Source organism: Engystomops pustulosus, chromosome 5 (genome assembly GCF_040894005.1).
Source record: "Engystomops pustulosus chromosome 5, aEngPut4.maternal, whole genome shotgun sequence".
In the NCBI taxonomy this organism is placed as follows: domain Eukaryota; kingdom Metazoa; phylum Chordata; class Amphibia; order Anura; family Leptodactylidae; genus Engystomops; species Engystomops pustulosus.
Window position 1 is genome coordinate 36840120 of NC_092415.1, and position 24154 is coordinate 36864273.

A 24154-nucleotide genomic window follows, 5' to 3' on the forward strand; every position below is an offset into this window, starting at 1 on the left:
CAGGTCTGTGGATGTAGGTTTGTTCAAATCCTTCTGACTCCCCCTTTTTTTATAGGCAGAAGATAGTTCTTGGTGACATATGTTGTTGTAATATTGGGATAATTGTCCCCTTCTATGTTTTGAAAAAATGTTCCTTCTTTCCTGCATTTTCACCCCCCATTCCCAATGGCCTAAAACTTTTGCACATCGATGTGTGTCTGTTAAGGTCATTCTCTTACAGTAGTTTATTTGCACACAAAAATAGAAACTTCGTGTCAAAGGGGTAATGCGGGGACGAGACTTAAACAAGCAAGTCACTGTAGGGGTCATTTGCCAATGACCAATATAGAAAGCTTTCCTTAAAGGGTCTGTCCACTTTCAGTAAATAATTGATATTGTTCTTAGACTGAAAAGTTATACATTTTTCCAATATAGCTGCTGTATCAATTCCTCAAAGTTTTCTAGATCCCTCCTTGCTATCATTCTACAGGAAGCGTCATTGTTTACTTCCTGTGGATAAACCCTGGTCATGTGATGTCACACAGGTGCACAATTCGCTATATCCATAGTCCTGTGATGTCAAACAGGTGCACGGCTTGTTATATCCCTGGTCGTGTGATCTGACACACGTGCACAATTCGTTATATCCCTAGTCTTGTGATGTCACACAGGTGCATGGCTTGTTTTATATCCCTGGTGATGTGATGTCGCACAGGTGCACAATTCGTCATATCCCTAGTCTTGTGATGTCACACAGGTGCACAATTCGTCATATCCCTAGTCTTGTGATGTCACACAGGTGCACAATTTGTTACATTCCTAGAATTGTGATGTCACACAGCTGCATGGCGTGTTATATCCCTGGTCATGTGATGTCACACAGGTGCACAACTCTTTATATCACAGCGAGTAATCAGAGCTGTGTGATATAACGAGCAGTGCACCTGTGTGACATCACATGACCAGTGTTCGTCTAGAAGAAGTAAACATTGGTAAATGAAGCTTCCAATAGATTGACAGCAAGCAGAGATCTAGAACACCGAGAAATTGATGCAGACAGTATATTGTAAAATTGTAGACCTTTTCATTAAAATACTATGAATTATTTGCATGGACAACCCCTTTCTGATTTGTGAGCGGTAATTGACCTGATGCTGTGACTTGCTTGTGGAGGTCTCGTCCCCTCATTAACCCTTTGACTTGTAGAGCACTTGACTCCATGGTGTAACAGGTGACATGGCGCTGCCTTCCTATTTCCCAGTAAGGGATCCTGCAGCCTTGTGTACATGAGCCATGGGTAAGGCACGTAAGATGAATGTCCCACAGCAGCCTGAGCGCGTCCCCTCTGATAACATTGCTGAGAGGCTCTGCGGCTGCAGAGTAGCGCAGCTGTCAGGAGGGCTAGTGGGCTGACTGTCCTAATCCTCTGCTGACCTTAGAGCTGAGCCTGAGAACTTGTCAGGAAGGTGCTCTCACACTTGTAGACAGCATGCAGCAGCTGTTCAGGCTTAGCACGCTGCACTCCATGATGTTTAAAGGCTTCTCATTTATTGTGATGCCAACTGCGCGCTACATACAGACTGTCAGACGTTTAAAGGGCAGGCCACAAGGGTAAGGCTCCGTGCCCCTGACCTCCATTACTCTCATATGACATGTTGCTATCTGAGTTATGGACAGGATTCTATGCATGCGGCTCCACTTACTCATCTGACTTTTAGACTAGATTGCAAGCTCTGATGCCCGGGCTCCACTGGTGATTAACTGCATTACCTGCCTTCTACATTCACCTATGATAACAACCACTTCATCCATTTTAATATTCGCTTCTGATATGAGATTGTGGCAGCTGATTACTCCTGCAGATTTGCAATGGCTAATACTCTGCAATGTACTGTAGCAGTGGTTGACATTTTAAAGGAAATCTACCATCAAAATCGAGCAAGTTAAACCAGGGACACTTATTCTTATATCCAGGCACCGTGACTGTGGTAATCTTCTTCTGTTTGTTATCCATGGCCTCGTTCCTTCTAAAATCAGCTTTTAAAATTATGCTAGTGAGCCCTAAGGGACTTAGGGCTCATTAGACTGTCTGTGATCTGGCTTTAGAGACTGTTACACTGTCTCACCCTCCCCTTCAGATTACAGCAGGAAGTGCTCACTGCACAATTGTTGAGGGGGTAGGGCAATTGTTGTAAAGCCAGACCGCTGAGGTGCTAGGAGAGCCCTTCAGGCTCATTAGCATTATTTTAAAAGTTGATTTTAGAAGTATAATGGATAACAAATAACCACAGTCACTGTGCCTCAATCTATGAGTCAGTGTCCCCGGATTATCCAGGCATGATTTTGATGGTAAATTTCCTTTAAGGCAGACCTTCCATCAGGGCTTTCCGTTAAACTCTACAATGAAGGGGAATGAAACAGAAACTTAAATTGGAAGGTGAAGGGAAAGTCTTCTGGTCACCTTTCTTTCATTGACTTATTGGTTATGCTTCTAATAAAGAGAGAACAGAACTGCCCAACCACAGGACTGTTGTTTGCGGCTTGTCGACAGGAAGACTTTATCTGACCTAAGGGGATTGTCCAAAGTATTGAAGGTATCCCATATAATCCTCAGAATTTGGGATGAGAAGGTGATTGTTGGGGGTCAGACTACTGGAACCCTTTCTGATTAATGAACAGGATCTCCACCATCTAGAGAACGCAAATGTTTCCAATCTCACAGGAGGAGCGCCATTCGCTGTCTATGGGAGATGGCTGGCCCATCGGTGAGAGGTTTTGTTCTCGATGCGGTCACACCGGTCAGACCTTCTCCAATCACCTTGTGAATAGGGGATACTTCAATGCTTGGGACAACCCCTTTAAGCAGCCATGCTTATTCCTACACCTTGGTATACAGACCCAGACAAGTGATGTAGGACTCTGCCCTTCCTCGTCATGGCATTGAAAATACCCTTGTTGTCATCCTCTCGTAGCAACCAACTGTTGCCTGATATTTATTGGGTTCCATATTTGGTAGGTTGGTGTCCTGGCTCCCTGGGAATCCTATATGGACACGTTCTCCGGGGTTAGTACTGGGCTGCACCTGTACAGTAAAGATTGAAAGAACAGCAAAGCCATTGTGTGTGGTAACCGGAGAGGCTCCGGAGGAAGCGCACTGTACTGTGTGAGTAATTGATAGCCCGCCGCACTGATTTCTATTGTTGTTCCAAAAACCAGAAAAAAACTTGTCGTTTACAGCTTACTCTGTATTTCAGACACGTGCACAGCTATAATTTAACCTCTTGTGTATTGCAGGCCAGGTATATTGACAGAAAAAACTGAAATGTATAAATATTTTTACTAATTTATTAAACAAGAAAAACTGAAATATCACATGGTCATAGGTATTCAGAAACTTTGCTGTGACACTCATATTCAACTCGCATGCTGTCCATTTCCCTCTGATCCCCCTTGATATGGTTCTAGTCCTTCATTGTTAGTCCAGCTGTGTTTAATTAAACTGATTGGACATGATTAGGAAAGGCACACGCCAGTCTATATATGACCTCACAGTGTATGTCAGAGCACATGAGAATCATGAGGTCTAAGGAACTGCTCAAGGAGCTCAGAGACAGAGTTTGTGGCAAGGCACAGATATGGCCTAGGTTACAAAGGAATTTCTGCAGCACTGAAGGATATTAAGAGCACAATGGCCACCATAATCCTTAAATGGAAGAAGTTTGGGACAATCACAACTATTCCTCAACCTGGCCGTCCAGCCAAACTAAGCAATTTGTAATAGAGGAGCCTTGGAACCCAAATATCACTGTGGCTGAGCTCCAGAGATGCAGGAGGGAGATAGGAGAAAGTTCCATAAAGTCAATTATCACTGCAGCCTCCACCAGTCGGGGCTTTATGTCAGAGTATGCTGACGAAGCCTCTCCTCAGAACAAGAGTCCCTCCCCACCCACTCCCTCGGGTCCGCTGGAGAGAGAGAAAAAAAAAACACAAGAAAACAAACACTTTAGGATCATTTGGACCAAATTTTCCCCCATTTTTTTCCCCACTCCATTCCTCCTAAATAAGCTTTCCTCATAGTTTTTAATCAAGAGTGAGATGCAGGCCAGGTTCATCAATCTGAGAATTGGGCCTCCATGTTTGCTTTCAATATCTTGATTCCCCATTAATCCATAAATAGCTGTGGGAACAGACAGGACTAAATTAATCTCAAGAGTCCCAGAGATTTTCTCAAATACCCCTTCCAAAAATTTTTAAATGACCTGACATCCCAAACCCTGTGATAGAAATCTACATCTAAAACACTACATTTCCAACAATGAGAATTGGTTTTAATCCCCATTTTAGACAATGTCGAGTGTAGTATATTTGGTGCACAAGCTTAGTGGATAATCCTGTGGTTACCGTTCATTGACCCTTTTTTTGTGTTTTTATGAATTTTTACCCAATTGCCCTCTCCAAGTGGACCTATTACTCCTTCCCGTTTATTTTTAAACTTATCCCCCTTCAAACTTGACAAACTTTCCACCAAATATTTATATCTTAGAAACCAATTTCCTATTATTTCCTGCGGTGTTATAGGGGTGTTCCCATTTCAGCAAATTAATGTTATTGTTTGTATTATAAAAAAGTTATACAACTTTCCAATATACATTCTGTATCAATTCCCCACGGTTTTCTAGATCTCTGCTTGCTGTCATTCTATAGGAAGCTTCTATGTTTAGCCCCTTAGCGCTCTGCGCCGTAGCTGTACTGCGCGGAGTCCCGCAAATAGTGCTCAGCGCAGTACAGCTACTGCGCAGAGACGATGCCGGTTCAGCGCTGCATAGCAGCCGAACCGGCATCGTTAGCCGCGGGATTTCAACGGTAATCTACCGTTGACATCCCCGGCTAACACCCACGGTCGGAGTGGGCTCCGATCGCGGGCGTTCAACCCGTTAAATGCCGCGGTCAACGCGACCGCGGCATTTAACATGCCTTTTGGGGGTCTTTACCCCACGATCCCCCCCCCCCCCGCACCGTTTTCGGGGGGGGGGGGGCGATCGCTGTTTTGGCACCTCTGGGGTATTAGCTGGCACTGCTAATACCCTGCAATACATTAGTATTGCAGAGTATTATCAAGAACAAGCAATCAGATGATTGCTTGTTCATATCCCATGGTGGATCATGTAAAAAAATGTAAAAAAAAATGTTTTTCAATAAAAAATTACTTTATAAATCACTAAAAATACCCATAAGCCCCAAAACATATAAAGAGGCATATAACGCTTAAAAAAGTCTAAATCATAACACAAACCCCACATATATAGTATCATCACGTCCTTAACAATCCATAGAATAAATCTAAATAACTATTGAACCCATATGATGAACGCCGTAAAAAAAAAACGCTAAAAACCCGCCAAAAATTATGATTTTTACCTATTATATCCCACTAAAAATGCAATAAAAAGTGATCAACAAAACATATGTACTCCAGAATGATACCTTTGCAAAGAACATGTCCCGCAAAAAACAAGCCACCAACCAGCTCTGTACCCAAAAACGTAACAATGTTATGCCACTTGGAAGACGGCGATGCAAAAATGATAGATTTTTCCCCACATTAGGGTTTTATTTGGCAAATTTAGTAAAACATAAGAAAAAATATTCATGTCTGGTATCCCCGTAATTGTATTGACCCATACAATAAAGATAACAGGATTATTAGGATATACGGTGAACACGAAAAAAAAAAGAGTAAAAAATCCAGTACAGAATTGATGCTTTTCTACTCATGACCTCAAAAAAAGTTCCAAAATTTTCAACAATAGGTGATACCAACCCCAAAATGGTAACACTGGAAAAAGCATCTCATCGCGCAAAAAAAATGCCGTCACATGGCCCAAATAACGGAAAAGCAAAAATTTTATAGCCTTCAAAAGGGGCCAATGAGGAAACTAAAATCCTGGCAGCTGCAGGGCGCTCCCTCCCTTCTGCGCCTCGCTGTGCCCCCATAACACAAGTAATGTCCACATGTGGGGGGTCTCTGTACTCAGGAGAAATTGTAGAACAAATTTTATGGTGGGTTTTCTCTTTTTATCTTTTGGAAATGTGTAAATTTTAGGGCTAAATGAACGTATAACCGACAAAATTTGACCATTCTAAATTTCACCGCCATTTTGACTCAATTACTATGAAGATCTCAAGGGGTTAACAATCTTTGTAAATGCTGTTTCTGATAGTTTGTGGGGTGCAGATTTGAAAATGGGTTGGTTATATAGGGGGTTTTTGTTGCTAAATATGTAAAATTTGATTTCAAACAGTATTTATCCCCAAAATAGTCAATTCTGAAAATACGGAAAATTTGTAGGCCGCGTGACGTCAAAATAAATTATCCAAACATTTCAAAAATTATGAAAATGTAAAGTAGACAAATGGGAAATGTTATTCTGCAAGTTATTTAGGTGGTAAATCTATCTGCCTGAAAACGCGGTGATTTTTGAATTTCGAAAAATTCATCATTTTTTTTTTTGTTTTGTAAATAAACGCAAAACTTATCAGCCAAAATTTACCACTAAAATGAAGTAAAACGTGGGGAAAAAACAATCTCAGAATCACTTTGATAAGTAACAGTGTTCAAAAGTTCTAACCATATAAAGAGACGCAGGTCAGAATCTAAAAAATGGGACTGAGCCTTAGGGTGAAGACACACATGGCGTTTTTGGGCCGTTTTGGGACCGTTTTTACTAAGTGCGTTTTCAGATCGTAAAAAACGCATCCGTTTTAAAAAAACCGCATGCGTTTTTTGAAAACGCATGCGTTTTTGTCCGGTTTTCCAAATTTGCGCAATTAAAACGGATGTTTTTTCAAAAACGCATGTGTTTTTTTAAAAACGGATGCGTTTTTTAACGCATGCGTTTTTTACGATCTGAAAACGCACTTAGTAAAAACGGCCCAAAAACGGTCCAAAAACGCCATGTGTGTCTTCACCCTTAAGCTGTAAAATGGCTGCATCCTTAAGGGGTTAAATCTGACCACGGTCACACAGGTGCACGGCTTATTAGTATCACAGAGAGTAATCGGAGCTGTGTGATATAACGAGTCGTGCACCTGTGTGACCACGGTCAGATTTAAACATAGAAGCTTCCTATAGAAGGACAGCAAGCAGAGATCTAGAAAACTGTGAGGAATTGATACAGAAAGTACATTGGAAAGTTATATAACTTTTTATAATACATACAATAACATTAATTGGCTGAAATGGGAATATCCCTTTTAAGTTTAAACAATCGTGTGATTCTATCTGAACATTTGAAGTGTGTAGATCAGTGGTCCCCAAACTACGGCCCGCGGGCCGCATGTGGTTTTATCCGGCCCCTGCCGCATCCAGCGCTTGAAGTGCCAGCGGCTCCTGCTGAGGCCCCCGGCAGGTCGCGGCAGTCAGGCAGGAGCCTCCGTCCGTCCGGACAGGAAGCTCCTGCCCGCCACTAAATAGTGCTCGATGCGGCCGCTCGAGCACTATTATTACAGGTGGAGTGATGTGGCCGGAAGACTACCCTGGCGCACATCGCTCCTTGAACCTGGGTGCGCCTCTGCATGATGACGTCATCACACGGCCGCGCACCCCTTCCTTGCCGACAGCAGCCCGAAGAAAGGAGACGCGGGAGCCCCTGCCAGAGCTGAGTACAGGCGGTCCCCTACTTAAGGACACCCGACTTACAGACAACCCATAGTTACAGACGGACCCCTCTGCCCCCTGTGACCTCTGGTGAAGCTCTCTGGATGCTTTACTATAGTCCCAGACTGCAATGATCAGCTGTAAGGTGTCTGTAATGAAGCTTTATTGATAATTCTTGGTCCAATTACACCAAAAATTTTGAAACTCCAATTGTCACTGGGGCAAAAGAAAAAAAATTGTCTAGAACTTCCATTATAAAATATACAGTTTCGACTTACATACAAATTCAACTTAAGAACAAACCTCCAGACCCTATCTTGTATGTAACCCGGGGACTGCCTGTATAGGATTTTTTTTTTTTTTTTACCAGCAGCAAATATATTTTGCCGGTCGGGGGGCTGTGATTATAAAAAAAATAATTCATTATGGGGGCATTAAATAAAATGATTAATGATGGAGGAGCAGTATAGGGAATGATTAATGATGGAGGGGCAGTATAGGGAATGATTAATGATGGAGGGGCAGTATAGGGAATGATTAATGATGGAGGGGCAGTATAGGGAATGATTAATGATGGAGGGGCAGTATAGGGAATGATTAATGATGGAGGGGCAGTATAGGGAATAATAAATGATGGAGGGGCAGTATAGGGAATAATAAATGATGGAGGGGCAGTATAGGGAATGATTAATGATGGAGGGGCAGTATAGGGAATAATAAATGACGGAGGGGCAGTATAGGGAATAATTAATGACGGAGGGGCAGTATAGGGAATAATTAATGGTGGAGGGGCAGTATAGGGAATGATTAATGATGGAGGGGCAGTATAGGGAATAATTAATGGTGGAGGGGCAGTATAGGGAATAATTAATGATGGAGGGGCAGTATAGGGAATAATTAATGATGGAGGGGCTGTATAGGGAATGATTAATGATGGAGGGGCAGTATAGGGAATGATTAATGATGGAGGGGCAGTATAGGGAATGATTAATGATGGAGGGGCAGTATAGGGAATGATTAATGATGGAGGGGCAGTATAGGGAATGATTAATGATGGAGGGGCAGTATAGGGAATGATTAATGATGGAGGGGCAGTATAGGGAATGATTAATGATGGAGGGGCAGTATAGGGAATAATAAATGACGGAGGGGCAGTATAGGGAATAATTAATGATGGAGGGGCAGTATAGGGAATAATTAATGGTGGAGGGGCAGTATAGGGAATGATTAATGATGGAGGGGCAGTATAGGGAATAATTAATGGTGGAGGGGCAGTATAGGGAATAATTAATGATGGAGGGGCAGTATAGGGAATAATTAATGATGGAGGGGCTGTATAGGGAATGATTAACGATGGAGGGGCAGTATAGGGAATAATAAATGATGGAGGGGCAGTATAGGGAATGATTAATGATGGAGGGGCAGTATAGGGAATAATAAATGACGGAGGGGCAGTATAGGGAATAATAAATGATGGAGGGGCAGTATAGGGAATGATTAATGATGGAGGGGCAGTATAGGGAATAATAAATGACGGAGGGGCAGTATAGGGAATAATAAATGATGGAGGGGCTGTATAGGGAATGATTAACGATGGAGGGGCAGTATAGGGAATAATAAATGATGGAGGGGCAGTATAGGGAATGATTAATGATGGAGGGGCAGTATAGGGAATAATAAATGACGGAGGGGCAGTATAGGGAATAATAAATGATGGAGGGGCAGTATAGGGAATGATTAATGATGGAGGGGCAGTATAGGGAATAATAAATGACGGAGGGGCAGTATAGGGAATAATAAATGATGGAGGGGCAGTATAGGGAATGATTAATGATCGAGGGGCAGTATAGGGAATAATTAATGATCGAGGGGCAGTATAGGGAATAATTAATGATCGAGGGGCAGTATAGGGAATAATAAATGACGGAGGGGCAGTATAGGGAATAATTAATGATCGAGGGGCAGTATAGGGAATAATTAATGATGGAGGGGCAGTATAGGGAATAATTAATGATGGAGGGGCAGTATAGGGAATAATTAATGATGGAGAGGCAGTAAAGGGAATAATGATGGAGGAGCAGTAATAGGATATGTGCAGTGTACAGAGGAATTTCTTATTTTTTATTTTTATTTTTTAACTTTAGTCCGGCCCTTCAACGGTCTGAGCAGGACCGTGAACGGCCCCCTATGTAAAAAGTTTGGGGACCCCTGGTGTAGATCATCTTTTAAAACGTGAGTTAATTAGAGAGATCGAATCCAGTCTCTCTTAAACCGTACATCTCTTGAAGTGACATTAACGACCTTATATTACCATCTTCCCATATTTGAGCTCCTTATCTAATCCCTAGTTTCCCCCCAAACATTTTATCAGATATTTTATCGGTCTCTGTCATACTAGCATTAAACCAAATTGGGGTCTCCTTAATAAACCCTGTCACCCTTAAGATCCTTTTAAATGCCTTCCACAATCTTATTAGTGTGTTACATAAAGCCCATCTTTTACAGGGTTCTAATTTCCCTAGGTTGCTTTCCAAAAATTCAAAGATGGATCTCACTTTGCCCTGAGTACTTGCCACCAGTTTCTTTAACCATTGTATTTCTCTCCATTTTCCCACATGTGCCATCTGTGTGGCAAGAAAATAGCCTCTGCAAAAGGGAAGCCCTAACCCTCCTTCTCCTATTGGGCTATACAAAGAGTCAAATTTAATTCCAACTTTTTTCCTCCCTCCAAAATAAATCGTTCAAGATGGATTCCATTAGCTTAAAATAGGCGTCTTCTATCCTGGTTGTAATTGAGGGAAAGATGAACAACTCACAGAGAATTCATTCCTGACTGGCCCAGCCAGAGCCCGGACCTCAACCTTATTGAGCATCTCTGGAGAGACTTGAAAATGGCTTCCACCAAAATTCACTATCCAACCTGAGGAACTGGAGAGGATCTGCAAGGAAGAGGCAAAGGATCCCCAAATCCAGGTGTGAGAAACGTGTTGCATCTTCCCAAGAAGACTCCTGGCTGTACTAGCTCCAAAGCTGCTTCTACTTTTTTTGTTTAGTAAATTAGCAAAAATATCTACATTTCTGTTGTTTCTGTCAAGATGGGGGCACAGTGTACATCAATGTGCAAAATAACTTAGGGCGGCACTGCGGCTGAGTGGGTAGCACTTCTACCTTGCAGTGCTAGGGTCCTGGGTTCGAAACCCACCCAGGTCAACATCTGCAAAGAGTTTGTATGTTCTCTCCGTGTTTGTGAGGGTTTCCTCCGGTTTCATCCCACACTCCGAAATAATACTGGTAGGTTGATTAGATTGTGAGCCCCATTGGGGACAGGGACTGATGTGACAAGCTCTGTGCAGTGCTGTGTAATCTGTGTGTACTATATAAATAAAGAATTATTATTATTAACATTGTTTCATTGCAGCCCATTCGTAAAATAAAAAAAGTGTGAAACATTTTAAGGGGTTTTTCCGTACCTACTGTATATATGTTTTTCATATGTTTTCTACTGTGAGAATATTATTTATGACGTGGCGCCGTGTGATGTTTAGGGATGATTGTTCTTCATAATGGACGTTGCACACAGGGCCTCTTCCATGGTGCAGGGCGGCCGCTCGGCATTGTTCCTGCTTATAGCCGGTGAGATGTGAACACAATGTGGTAACTCTTGTCTGATTTCCTGGTTACTTTTTAAGATGTTATCGCTGCAGCCACCAGCTCCTGAGCAGAAGACCCCTCGAGACAGATGCACACTGCCAGCAACATTTTCCCACCATTAAAGTGTTCAGTCATTGTCACATTTTCCCTATATACATAGTCCCTGTAACACAGTGTATACTCTAATGAAGTATAGTCTGTTAAGCTTCTGCATGCATTCCATTTCTTTTTATCTTATGCATCTCCTGCTCTATACATATTATCTGCTAAGCTCCTCCTGCTTTATAACATGCTGCCTGCCGATAGGACACTATGTATGACCTGCTCAGCTCCTTCTGCTATATATCATGCTTACTGCAGATAGGACACTATGTATGATCTGCTTAGCTCCTCCTGTTTTATAATATGCTGCCTGCAGATGGGACACTGTGATCTGCACAGCTCCTCCTGCTTTAAAACATGCTGTCTGAAGAATGGACTGCTTTTTCAACATCATAGCTCCTCTTTAAGTACAAAGAAGCTTACCCCCAATTTACGTAGCAGAGTAAAACAGAAAAAAAATGAGACTCGTCTACACAAAATTGCCCCTTAAGCCACGCCTTTTTCTCGACCCCTTTCTCCACCCCCACACAGTATAATTTCGCCCTTAGTGCCCTCCATCTCCCGCTCATTATTGTCTCTTTTATTGTGCCCACTCACAGGAGCTCCACCACTTATTGTGCCCTTACAGTAAAATAGTAAACCCTGATCCGTTCCCCCGCTGCAGCCTCTCTCCTCTGTCAGTGGTTTGTAGGACTGAAGCCGGCAGGCAGATGACATCATCACTTAGCGCCTACACACAGCAGAAGCTGTGAATCATGGCATAATATTTTTATTTTAGTATAATAGAAAGTTAAAATAAATGGTATTCACTCCACTATACAGGCGGTCCCCTACTTAAGAACACCCGACATATAGACGAACCCTCTGGTGACCTTTCTGGATGTTACTTTAGTCCCAGGCTGCAATGATCAGCTGTAAGGTGTCTGTAATGAAGCTTTATTGATTATCCTTGTTCCCATTACAGAAAATAAAAATTTAAACTCCAATTGTCACTGGAGCAAATAAACTTTTTGTCTCAAGCTACAATTCTAAAATATACAGTTTCGACTTACATACAAATTCAACTAAAGAACAAACCTATGAAGCCTATCTTGTACGTAACCCGGGGGCTGCCTGTATACAGTTTATACACTAGTTACAGCTTCAGAGACTTGTGGCTTATGTCATTCACTGTCCACAGCAGATCATAATCTATAGTCTATAATAATATAATTTATAGCCAGTCTAGAGGATTTTATGTCATTGGTTGCCATCAAACATCTTTCTGGACTGAAATGGAAAGAAATCAAGATGATGGTTTCTAATATATAAATAAGAAACTAAGATGTGGAGCTGCGGTGGATGTGCTCAAAAATCATTAAAAGAAAATAATAGGCCTGTCTATGGACGGGTTTTTGGTTGCTACCCATCATTCTTGCGTGGATCTATTACACCACCATAGTGTAAATGTTTCAGTGCTCAGACACTGGATCCATTGATGATGTTTTTCCCGTATCCCTTGAATAAATAGCTCGGTCTAAGCCGCACTTATCTGTTGTTGCCACTTGGCTTTTTCCTAAGTGACCCGCTGCTTTTGTTTGGATTTCTAAAGCCTGAATTCCATGCATCCTCCGATCAATAGTGATGATGTGCGGGCAATCGGGACGACTTCTGTGGTCACTTAACAACATCTTGCATCCAGCTGCTGCCTCTTGTGCAAGTACAAGATAATCTGCTGAAATGAGATCTAAGGGGGGTGAAGCTGGCCATGGCACATTCTGGCCTCTTCACAGCGCCGGGACAGCCTGCTTCCCTGGCATTATGTGTCTGCGATACAACATAGTTTCCCTTGGCTTCTTTTGAGGTTTGTTGTAGGGATGAAAATAGGAACCTGGTTATACAACACTGACCAGACACATGTTAAGTTCACACTTCTCTAATGATGGCTTCAATCAGTGTTGGGCTGGGGGTCCTTGGGCCCACCAGTGAAATTAGATTCTGGGGGTCCACCTACTGCTACATGGAAATATTACCTGTATATTCTTTGGCCGCATTCACACAATGCATTTTCATTGGGTTTTGAAACGCACTGCAAATGCGTTGGGCAAAATAACGCATCACAAATCACATCAGAATTTTGCGTTTTCCCATTTTGTGTTTGCAATTAGTTTTAAAACACAACACAAAACCGGTGTTCAAAAGAACATATCTTTTCTATAAATGTAGATGTGTTTGCTGTGCAAATTTTTTTTTTTTTTGCTTTTTAACGGAAGCAAGCATTTAGCTCTAAACGCTTTGTGGACGAGATCCTCCAGATGCACTGGAAATGCATTTTAAAACACGGTTCATGCGGGTGAACATGGACTTTGTGTGCAGCAATAGGTAGGACCTCTTGTTAAAATCAATCTGTACCTCCACCAGTTACCCCTTACACTGTGGCCCCATTTTATCCCCCCCCTCCTCTCTACTTCATATTGTATGAAGTACAATATTGTACTTCCATATTGTGTCCCCCAATATCTCCAATTTATATGATGAGCACCTTCTTTTCCTTTTTCTTGTTTCATCTTAAAGGGGTTATCTGAGATTTTTAAAACAAACTTCTATGTACGGTAGCTGTCGGGGGGACAGCTTAAAAACATAAACCTGTACTGGTCCCTCTGTTGCCTCCGTCTGTCCAACTTAAGTCCTGTTTTTTGTAATTGCCCTCATCCAAAAGCCCGTTAGCAGATATCCCTTCGCTCGGCTCCACATCATAGTGCTGCATAAATAAAGATTATTATTATCTGCCCTGACTGATGATCTAGAAGTAGCCACCGCAGAAAATGGGGTCCTGATGAAGGGTGTACTGAATGTATTGGTAGAAGTTGTCCTTGCTGTGGTGACTAATGATATTTCTACAAGTTCATGTAGGTTCCTGTCCCCTTAGTGTTGCCTTTACAATCTGTTTGCGCTATAGTTTAAGAGATTTACACTTCTCTAAATAGACAAAAAGAAGTCGATGATGAAGCAGATAGGATCAAAGGGAACTGAAGAAAGTGTTTTACTCCATGATCCCACTTCTGACCTAACTATCCTAAGATTGTTTGGCACATAATAAACTTCTTTTCTTAGCATTGCTTGGGAGACTTTGATGTGGACCACAAGCTACAAAGAGAACTTTCTTGTTTCACTTCTTACAGCCAACATTTTTTCTTTCTTTTTTGACTACTATGTGTGGTCAAGTTTAGTGGACACTAGTATGCTTTTTATTCTGTATTTCCTCTACTTTAATCAACCAATGGTAGGTCCATCAGTGGCCTCCACTGCGCTGTGTTTGGCTTGCTATGGCCACACAAAGGTGGTGACAGAGGTGCTGTGACAATGTACAAACCTTTCAGTGGATTAGGTGAAAACCATCCATATGCTTTGCTGCGGTTTTTAATGCTGCCGATTCTGACAAGACTTTCAAGATGCACCGACTACACAAGAATCACAGCTGGAAGCCATATGAAGAATTCACTGATTTCAGAATGTTCTGCTACGGAAATTATGAGAAACTTGACTTCATAGAAAACTATTTTTTTCTTCAAGTTCTATCCTTTTTAGAATTCTACAATTTTTCCTCAAAGTAAAAAAAAAAAAAAAAAAAAAAGCTCTGTCTAGTACAACCATATAGGTAGACAACTTGGACTCGTTGTAAAACCGGTAACTTACAAGAGCTTCTCTGTCATTGTAAAATAGGTCATGGACCCTACTAAATTCTAAGCTAGACAGAGCAGGTTGACTTGGATATTCGCCATTTGTTCCTTGTATAATTAGGTGGTCATTTTAATGGTAAAATGTTCAGGATAAGACTGAAGACATCTGTAGCCTCCGGTGTAGATGGTGCTTATTGAGTAGTTACTAGTTATCTGGAACATATGGGACCCAATGTCCGATGTAGAATCTTCTCTTCTCGCAGTAGGACATGTTTTGTTTGTGTTTATCCTCTTTATTACCCATGAAAGTCCAACTTTGTCCACAAACTGTAGCCTGTTGTTGTTTTCAGGTGTCCGTCTGTTTTGATAGTATGTATGTCGCCGAGGTAAGTTTCCTATGCGCCACTTTCCCTCAGTTTTAGCTTTCTGTGAGAAAACTTCACTAACAATCCCTTCCACCCTCGAGAGGACTGTGGATTGCTTGCACTGTCAATATATCTCAAGAATCCTTTGTGGGATACAATAAACCTCCCTGTTCTTTTCTCAGGAGAGGCGGTAGAATTTCAGCCACTATTTCAAATGGAGATAATACCTTGTTTGGAGAAGTTTGAAAAAAAAAAAAAAAGGGGGGGGAAGAGCGAAAAAAAAGTGGTTTAAGTTTGAGTGAATTATCACCTAGGCTGGCTGGCTGCGTGCGTGTGTTTGTGCCAGGAATACGATACTGTGGGAAAGTCTGGAGCCACCTTGGGAGATGGTGAGAAAGGGAGTCATGCTCACACATACAATGGGTTATGCTCTTTGGATTGCTTTTTAATGGGTTACCTTGGCTATTTTAGCCCAGTAGATCATGAGCATTGTAGGTGCTGTAAGATGCCTATTCTGGCAACAGCTTGGTCCCCTGAGTAGCAACGTCTCAAGTGTTACATTCCAGACTAAAGAATGACGAATAACAAAATGGGCCAGTGTTTTGGCATGAAATAGTCAGTGGAATGGACAATGGAAATATTGGGGTGCTTTCAAGAGGTTTCAAAAACATTTTATTTTACGGTAATTTTTTGTTTTGAGACGACCAAACTATATGATAATGAGAAATATGAAAACGAGAAATATGGCTTGTATGCCGGTTACATTTCCTGGACTAAACGTTGTACAGGGACCGGGAAAATGGAAGAAGTGTATCACTTTCTCCTATCTTGTAACTATGATAGTTTAGTCCCACCTGGAGGTAGGGACTCGTGACCTCTTAGAAGATGATGGTGATGTTAGTGTAGGTCCACCTTCACAGTTGCACTTAGTGTTTTGACAGACTGAATATTTTTGTTGAAAACTGGCTTTACAAATGCTGCTGTAAGGCCAAGTCTACACCTCCATTGTGCATGTTCCAGTACATTGTCCATTATTTATTGGAGAAAAATCTTTTTTTTTTTTTCCATTATAATAATGAATAGCTGAAGATACTTTACAGTATAGAACCGAAGATGCACAATGGCAGATCGATAGATGTAGTAGAGTACTCTGATAATACCAGTGCCAGGTCCCAAAAGTATCCAGAAGAATAGAGGAAGCCGCGGCTCTCTGATTTAATTTTGAAGAAGTAGAAAGTTCTTTCTTCACCCAGTAACTTTGCAACGTTTTGACTTCTTCTAGAGTCTTTGTCAACCAGGCCTGGCTGACTTGGGCTGGTTGCCCATGAGTGAGTTCGGTCAGAGAAAGAAGGTCCTATTTCCTGGACCGAACCTTGGTTCACTGGTTTGAACTCCTCATGTCAAAATTTATTAGAATCAACCACTATTTATTTACGGACTATAAATTAATGGATGTGGTCAGGGCTGTTGTCTGCCACTGTTTGTCCAAACTTAGAAGCGTGTATAATAACTAGCCATGACAAATTTACTGTAGTAAAATGGGAATGTCAGCCATTTTATCACCATTGTACATTGTAAAATATGTTTGTCACAATTGGTGACACCCCAGTTATCACTGCTTTATAGATAGGTAGTGACATGATAGACATGGGTCTGTATCCAATAAAGAATAATATATCCTATGAAAAGTGAATTTTGATTGAAGCCAAAGTTGGAGTCATTTGAAGTAATTTTCTTCTATAGATGAACTGATTCACAATTGAAGGTAGTTATTTTCAGGCATCAAGAACACTAACAAAAACCCACCACTACATTATCCAGCATGGTGCCATCAAAAGATACAACTTCTGACTCCAGTGCCACCAAAATGGTTACAGTCTTTGACTCCATAGCCCTGTTTTCCTGGTCATCTAGAAGTTCTAAGATGATGGTAGGCTTCCTTACCAAGTGCCTTTTTCTTCTAATTTGTAGTGGAGGAGCTTCACTACTAACTACAAGCCTAGAATAGGGATATACAACCCGCCACAGACGTGCCACATTTGGCCTGTCCAGCCTCAAATTGGTCATTGGTGCAGGAGGCCGGGTAGCGTTGAGTGCAGCTTAGAAGTCCTCACTGCTCCCGGGTCCTTTCCCGATCCTCCTCTCTGTTTCCTGACACTGGTTGTGTGTGGTGTGAGGACCTAAAGCCACAGCAGTGCTAGGAGAGGAACCAGGAGTGGTAAGTGCTTGTCAGCTCAACTGTACTGTGCCTGGTCCTCTCCGGTTCCTGGAGCAGCTCTGGGTCCTGATTCCAGTATGTACATCCAGCAAAGTGCTGCACTTTGGTTGTTGGTGCATTGAGACTGCTGGTTGCACCTTAAAGTTTAGCAGTATGACAATATGCCCGTGGACCAATAAATGTCCACTGTGCACTTATCCCAGTCTAGTGCAATACCTGTCATTGAATGAAGTGGTTGGAGACCTACACCACCCGCCACTCAGTTCTCGGGAATGGTCCTGTTGATAGGGGATTACAGATAACCACCAACATGGTTCCGTTTTGCATATGTTGAGCCCCTTTTATATATTAGTTTTTTTATATTCTTATTTTACTTTTCCCCCTAGGGGATGAGGTCCATCTTAAGGTTAGGTATCTACTGCTTTGTGAATCATTGGCAATGGACAATGGGTATTTGGGTTGTTGAGCCCCATGGGGGCTATTAACAAAGACATCTTGTACTTTGAAGCATCCGCCTATAAATGCAGGAGCGGTGGAGCGGTGTTATGGATTAGAGCGCTGGTGCCAGGCTATAATGATGGGTTTATGTATGATTACCGTGCCTACAGCAACCTATCATTTGTGCTTATTTCTGAACCATTGCAGTTGTGGGAGTCTGTGTAAGCAGGATCCACATTTCCGCTTCCCGCTACCTTTTCTCTATTGATCTCCTGTCCACAAAATGCTTTAGCTGCAGGGAACATCTGTCACACGGGGCAGTGTTTATGCTCCACATTACCTGACAGACATGTCAGATGCCTTTCAAGCTGACGGTTTTCGGGATATTTGTATATGCAGGTGCGACGGGGCTGTTTAAGAATTTCTTTAATAAATTGGATTAGGCGTGATTAAAGTATCTGGGAGATTGTGTTCAAATTACAAGGAGCAGCAGTTAGAGCTTGTGACACTGGTATCGCAACGTAATTGCCTGTTCTTTTCATTGAAAATAAGCTCCCCTGCAGGCACAGCCAGACAGCACAACAACTTTCACCGCCATTGTTCACTACTTAGCTGACATTACAACAGCGAGGGACGGAGAAAATTCCCCTCTTGCTAGAGAGGGGGGAAGGGCACGAACACAGGATTCAGATCTGTTTTTAGGAAATTATTGGCTATATGTTTCCTAATGGTGGTGGAGATTTCTGGCATATACAGCATACTCTCATAGATAACGTAGATGGGAATAGGAGTGAGAGAGTTTGGAGCTGTGTTCAGCAATTTCCAACATAATATGGAATGGAGAGACCCAAGACCCATGCTAGTCCCGCCCGTCCACTCATTAATGAGAACGGGACCCAGTCCCCCTCCCCGTCTCTACAGCAGCACGCAAGTAGTGATCCCCAGCCCTCCTTTGGACGGGCAACAGGACTGAAAAATGCCCTAAAATAAGTCCCCTCTTATCTCTTCGGTTTTGTCTCCATTTTTTTTCCTTGTGTGTGACTGGAGAATTCCCTGGGTGGTCCGGCTGGGGAGGCCCTACAGGGAGCAGAGGCTTTGGGATATGTGTACTCATAGTGTGTCTCTGGTCCTTGGCGTAAGCCCTCTCAAGGGAGGTGGCCTTGTGCCCTTCACTGCGACATATGGCAGCTACCAGTGAAGGATCTGGCACATACAAGTGCGCAGGGGATTCCTCGAATGTGCTGGAGAGACTGTTTTAGTTGTATGATGGTTGGCTATTGGTGGATTGAACTCATGGGCCGGAGTTTTGGTGGAGGCGCGGTTTTGGCCCCAAATTTAAAATTCAAATGGCTCTCCTACTTCTACAGTCCGCAGTAGTGTTTCTGCTATACTGTGAGTAACATGTCTATCCCTAGTGAAGCTCTGGAGCCCTCCAGATCCTCATATCCTGTGGTAACCCCTGGTCTGGTCAGTCACTCCTCTGAGGGTGTGGGGACAGTAGGCTTATGTTCCCAAATTTGCAATTATTTATATGTTTTTATGAGAATTTATTTACAGGAGCCTAAAGCCACCATAGAAAGTGTGGTTTGTAGGAGAGCGTGGTCTTTATCATACAAGAAGCCTTTCTGGAGCTTGTTGGGAGTCCCCTTCTCGGGTCCCATAGACCTTCATCTATCGTGTTATCCTATGCATACAATTCTGAAGTTTTTCTTTACTTTACACATAATTTTGGTCCTTATATTATGTTGTGATTCACTTAAAATGGAAATAAAGGAATTTCATTCGCTTTTGAGTTGCGTGGAGGAACCCACCATCAAAGGCTACGGTTCCTCCAGCCAGACCAGTGTTTATTGCAGTATTTTATGGCTCCTTAGCTGAAAGAACTGTATAATTTAGAATTTTGTACCAGCTCTTAAGGTTTGGCCTGTAAAACCTGCTTCCACAAAGCTCCTAACACCTGCACATCCCTCCTACAGGGTCTGTTTCACGCCTCCTATACAGTAGAGCCTAAAGGTTCATTACTCCATTATTTACGCCAAGTGATTATAGATTATAACGCTGGTAATTTGATATTGCTATCGCTAGTGTGTCTACTGGTACAGATACTCAATTTGATGATATCTTCTGGCACTGTTGTCTAAACACATCATCCACCGTGGATTATAGGCGAGATCTCTCAAGCTAAGAATACTTTGGGTTGCGTGCTTGTATAATACCAACATAGAACAAGCTGTGCGCAATGTTCTGCAGCCATTACTAGGAATAACAACCACCGTACAACGTGTCAGGATCTTATTGGGATATGCCATCACTTTATGATCAATGATGTATTAGGGGATCACACCGTTCTGGAGAATGAAAGAGGTGTCAGGCTACAGCTGCACCCCTGCCACCCACTACCATGGATAGATTTACCCATAATGCAGTTGCAATTATTCAAACTCCTCACATTGGCAGAATGCATCTGTTTCACCCAAAATTACTTGTATATCATGTAATCTCATTGAGACCTGGTAAAAATTACATGGATTTGAGGATCTGACTTAGAGGTCTGGTCTTACTTTCTGATAATGGAATATACCACAAAGACTCTCCACAGAGGGATGGGCAAAACTTATCATATCTACTGCTGGTGATGAGAGAGGCTTTTGTCATACAGTAATAATGATAGTATGGGCTCTATATTTTGAAGGAGAATAAAGAGAAAGGGTTATTACACTGTCCTCTAGGCAAGTAGAGATGGTACAGTCTGTAGTTGCCTATGTGTTACTCACCTGATGCATCATAGTTAACCTGGAAGACATCAGGGGTAGTGAAATCTAAGAATCATGATTGTTTCTTAAAAGAAAGGTGGCAACACTACTGGGGAGTGGCATTTCTGAAGTTTGTAGAATGACGGGATCAATAGCTTTTACCGCATGCTCCCTATTGATAAATCTGGTTCAGAATGTGGACTCGTCTCTAGTTTGAGCTCCACAGTAGCGGTACAGATTCCTGTTAGCGTGCTCCATCCACCTCCACGACAAGAGGGGCAAAGAGATGAAAAGTTCAATTTATTTATGTTTTCAAAGCGGAATGCGCACTTTCTGCAAGATTAACTTATAAGTGCTATAAGACTCCGGGGTGTTGAATAATCCCTTAATGTACAGTCTATTGCGTGTTATTCCTTGTTTGTGGATCAAAAGGGAGCGCACTAAGCAGCACTTTGATCAGATCCTGGTAAAATGTACATTCTGATGGGAGATGTGAGCGTAATTGACGGTCATGTTCCTGAATTGTGCTTTGCAGAAAAACACACGTTTTGATCCGTGAATTTTTTAAGGAAAATATTTTACCCTTGAGTAATGAGATGAAAGGCTGGAGTTTGCCAGAAGAAGAAATGTCCCCTCCAAAGGTGCCTTCATAAACCGCTGCAGAGTTCTTGTAGACCAAAGTTTTGTGAATCGGTTTAACCTGTAAAATATGAACTAGCATTGGTTAAGGGTTTTCTTTTTGTTTTTCATACTCTAGTTGGTTTGCCTAAACTATTAAAACATTCACTAAAGCCTGAACATTTCCCTGTTTGATCCACCCCAACTCCAGTTCTCTTGACTTGCTGTGTTTATGTCCTTAGCTTGCCTAGACCACCACAATTGGTCTTTCATGAATCATTCTTCTCTAATTTTGCATTTGCTATTGGTCTTGTCACTACTCGGGTACCATGAGGGGGTAGCTGTAGGTAACCTAAAGAGCTTACGTAGGTAGTTCAGCTGCTTCAGGATGCCACATCCACACGTGATGTTACACAGATCTACAGATCATGGAGCAGTTGCCATTACACAGTTATAGCTGGAAAGTGGTTTTGAAGGACATCAACCCAACGGGAAAGATCTGGACCAATTCTCTTCAGATGACATATAGGGGGAGACATTCTACTGCAAGAGATGTCTGGCCTCAACACTCTTTTACACGTCTCCATTATGCCTTTGTGTGTATATATTAAGGATTTGGGGAAGGGAGATGCCGATCTCTCAAGTATAGGGACCGTTATTCCAGGCAGTTAGTCCATTTCATGCAGCCTAGACACAGCAATTTGGTTTTGTAGTCTGGACCTCCCCCTTATATGGAAAGTATTGTGGAGGCAGACTACTCAACAAGACCAGGAGACGGGGATACAAGAGGAAACAAAGCTTGGATTCTAATGAAAGCAGAACACATTTCATTATTTTAAAGTTTGTTAAAGTTATTTCAACATCTACTTCTTTGCTTTATATTGGGATTTTTTTAAAAAAAAACCTTTTTCATCTTAATTTGTGTGGTAATTATTTAAATTTAATAGCCAATTAAGACACTGAATTGTTCCTCTGACACTGTTGGGTACGTAGTACTAAATTAACGACTCTCGAATGAAGATTGTAAGCCTTTGGTGGGAAATCCTCTTTCTCTACAATAAAGATGGTGGAAGAGGGTGAACGACAAGTATAATTAGGTTCAAGCCACTAAATTGTGCGGAGAAACTGGAAGCTTGTTACAACAGAGCCCAAATATAAGGACAAATATACATAATGAAACCCTGCCTGAGGCAAAGTTTAGCGGATAATAAATAAGTATTAAATAAGCAGCTAAGGCTGCTCCATGGATGAGAGACCTGAGAACAGTCAACACAACCTTCACAGCAACTTAGGTCCACACATTACTATCCTTGTGTTCAGTAACGCTTCACATGCTCAGATCTTTACAGTAACACAATTGTAAGGGAAGGGTAATAAAGTGTTGTAGTGACAGATTAGGTCGAAAACTAGTACACATTACAATTTGTTATATTTTCTGATGGGGAAGGGCAGTATAAATTACAGAAGACATGTCCACCACCTCTCCAATTCCCAGCTGCCCTGGTTTCTTAGCTTCCTGGATTACTGCTGCTCTCTACTTCCTGTTCCCTTGCTCCAAACAGGAAATGACTACTCAGCCAATCACTTTCTGCAGTGGAAAACTGCCCCAGTGATTGGCTGAGAAGCCTTTGGTTTTGAGTTTTTTTTTTTTTTTGTGCAAAGGAACGGTAAGTATAGACTGGCAGAGAAACTGGAAAGAGATGGAAACAGCAGATGGAAGGTGATGTCCTGCCCATTGTTTTCAACCTATTGTGTGCCCTTTGCTTAAAAAAAAATTAAAAAACCAGACAGCCTATTTTTATTTGCAGTTTTACTTCATAACTATCCTCACAATTTATCAACACATTTCTTTAAATATCATTTTCTTTTCCTTCTTTCCAGAAAATACCAAAAAGGGACCAGAGTACGACTAAGGCTGAATGATCTGGAGATGACTTCAAGGTTCTTAGGAGCCTACACAGATACTACCCTGCTGGAGGCAGATGCCGTGCTACTAGGAGTCTTGTGATGTCATTAGTTCTGTTTAATAAATATATATTCTGTATCGTATGAACATGGTTGTATTTGGATTTCATCTCTTTTGCGATGTTTTGTGTGATAATAGGAAACTTTGCCAATACAGAAGGTTTGTTTTTTTCCAATTACCATATTTTCGGACCATAAGGCGCACCGGATTATAAGGCGCACCTGATTATAAGGATGAATGACCAGTAGGTGGCAGACCTGTGCACAATTCAAGGGAGGTGTTGTCTGGAAGTACGGTTCATATATAAGGAGCACTTGACTATAAGGCGCACCTTTTTGATTTCTGAGAAAATCGAAGGATTTTTTGTAGTCCGAAAAATACGGTACACAAAGTTTAATACATCGATAATATATTTTATAGTCATATTAGTTTTATTATATATATTTTTGAAATATTTGTAAATGTAAGTAAAGATTTTATTCCCAGTGGGATCCCAGATCCCAGAAAGACCCTATGATGGACGTTGAACAATTAAGTCACGTCACTCTATCGGGGACCAGTAACTGGAATTGGCACCATCATTGCCACTTTTTACTCTTACAGGTCCTGACAGCTTTTTGTAGCCGACTCATAGATGAGGGATCCTGTTCAGGTAGCACCTTGGAATTGGGGTTTTCCATAAGAACATTAGCAAAAGAATCGCAATGACTTGAATTCTTGTCATCCTGCATCCAGGTGCCATCTCATT

The 24154-nt window shown here is 41.9% G+C and overlaps 1 protein-coding gene across 1 annotated transcript in view; it reads left to right on the forward strand.

Annotated features, from left to right (window-relative positions):
* MRPS28 (mitochondrial ribosomal protein S28) overlaps window positions 1-23493 on the forward strand; it is a 55329-nt gene extending 31836 nt beyond the window's left edge. Inside the window, exon 3 of the mRNA XM_072151656.1 lies at window positions 23322-23493. Within this exon, the coding sequence (XP_072007757.1) occupies window positions 23322-23448 (127 nt within the window). The 3' untranslated portion in view covers window positions 23449-23493. The remainder of the gene's footprint in view (window positions 1-23321) is intronic.
* The last annotated feature ends 661 nt before the right edge of the window (window positions 23494-24154 follow it).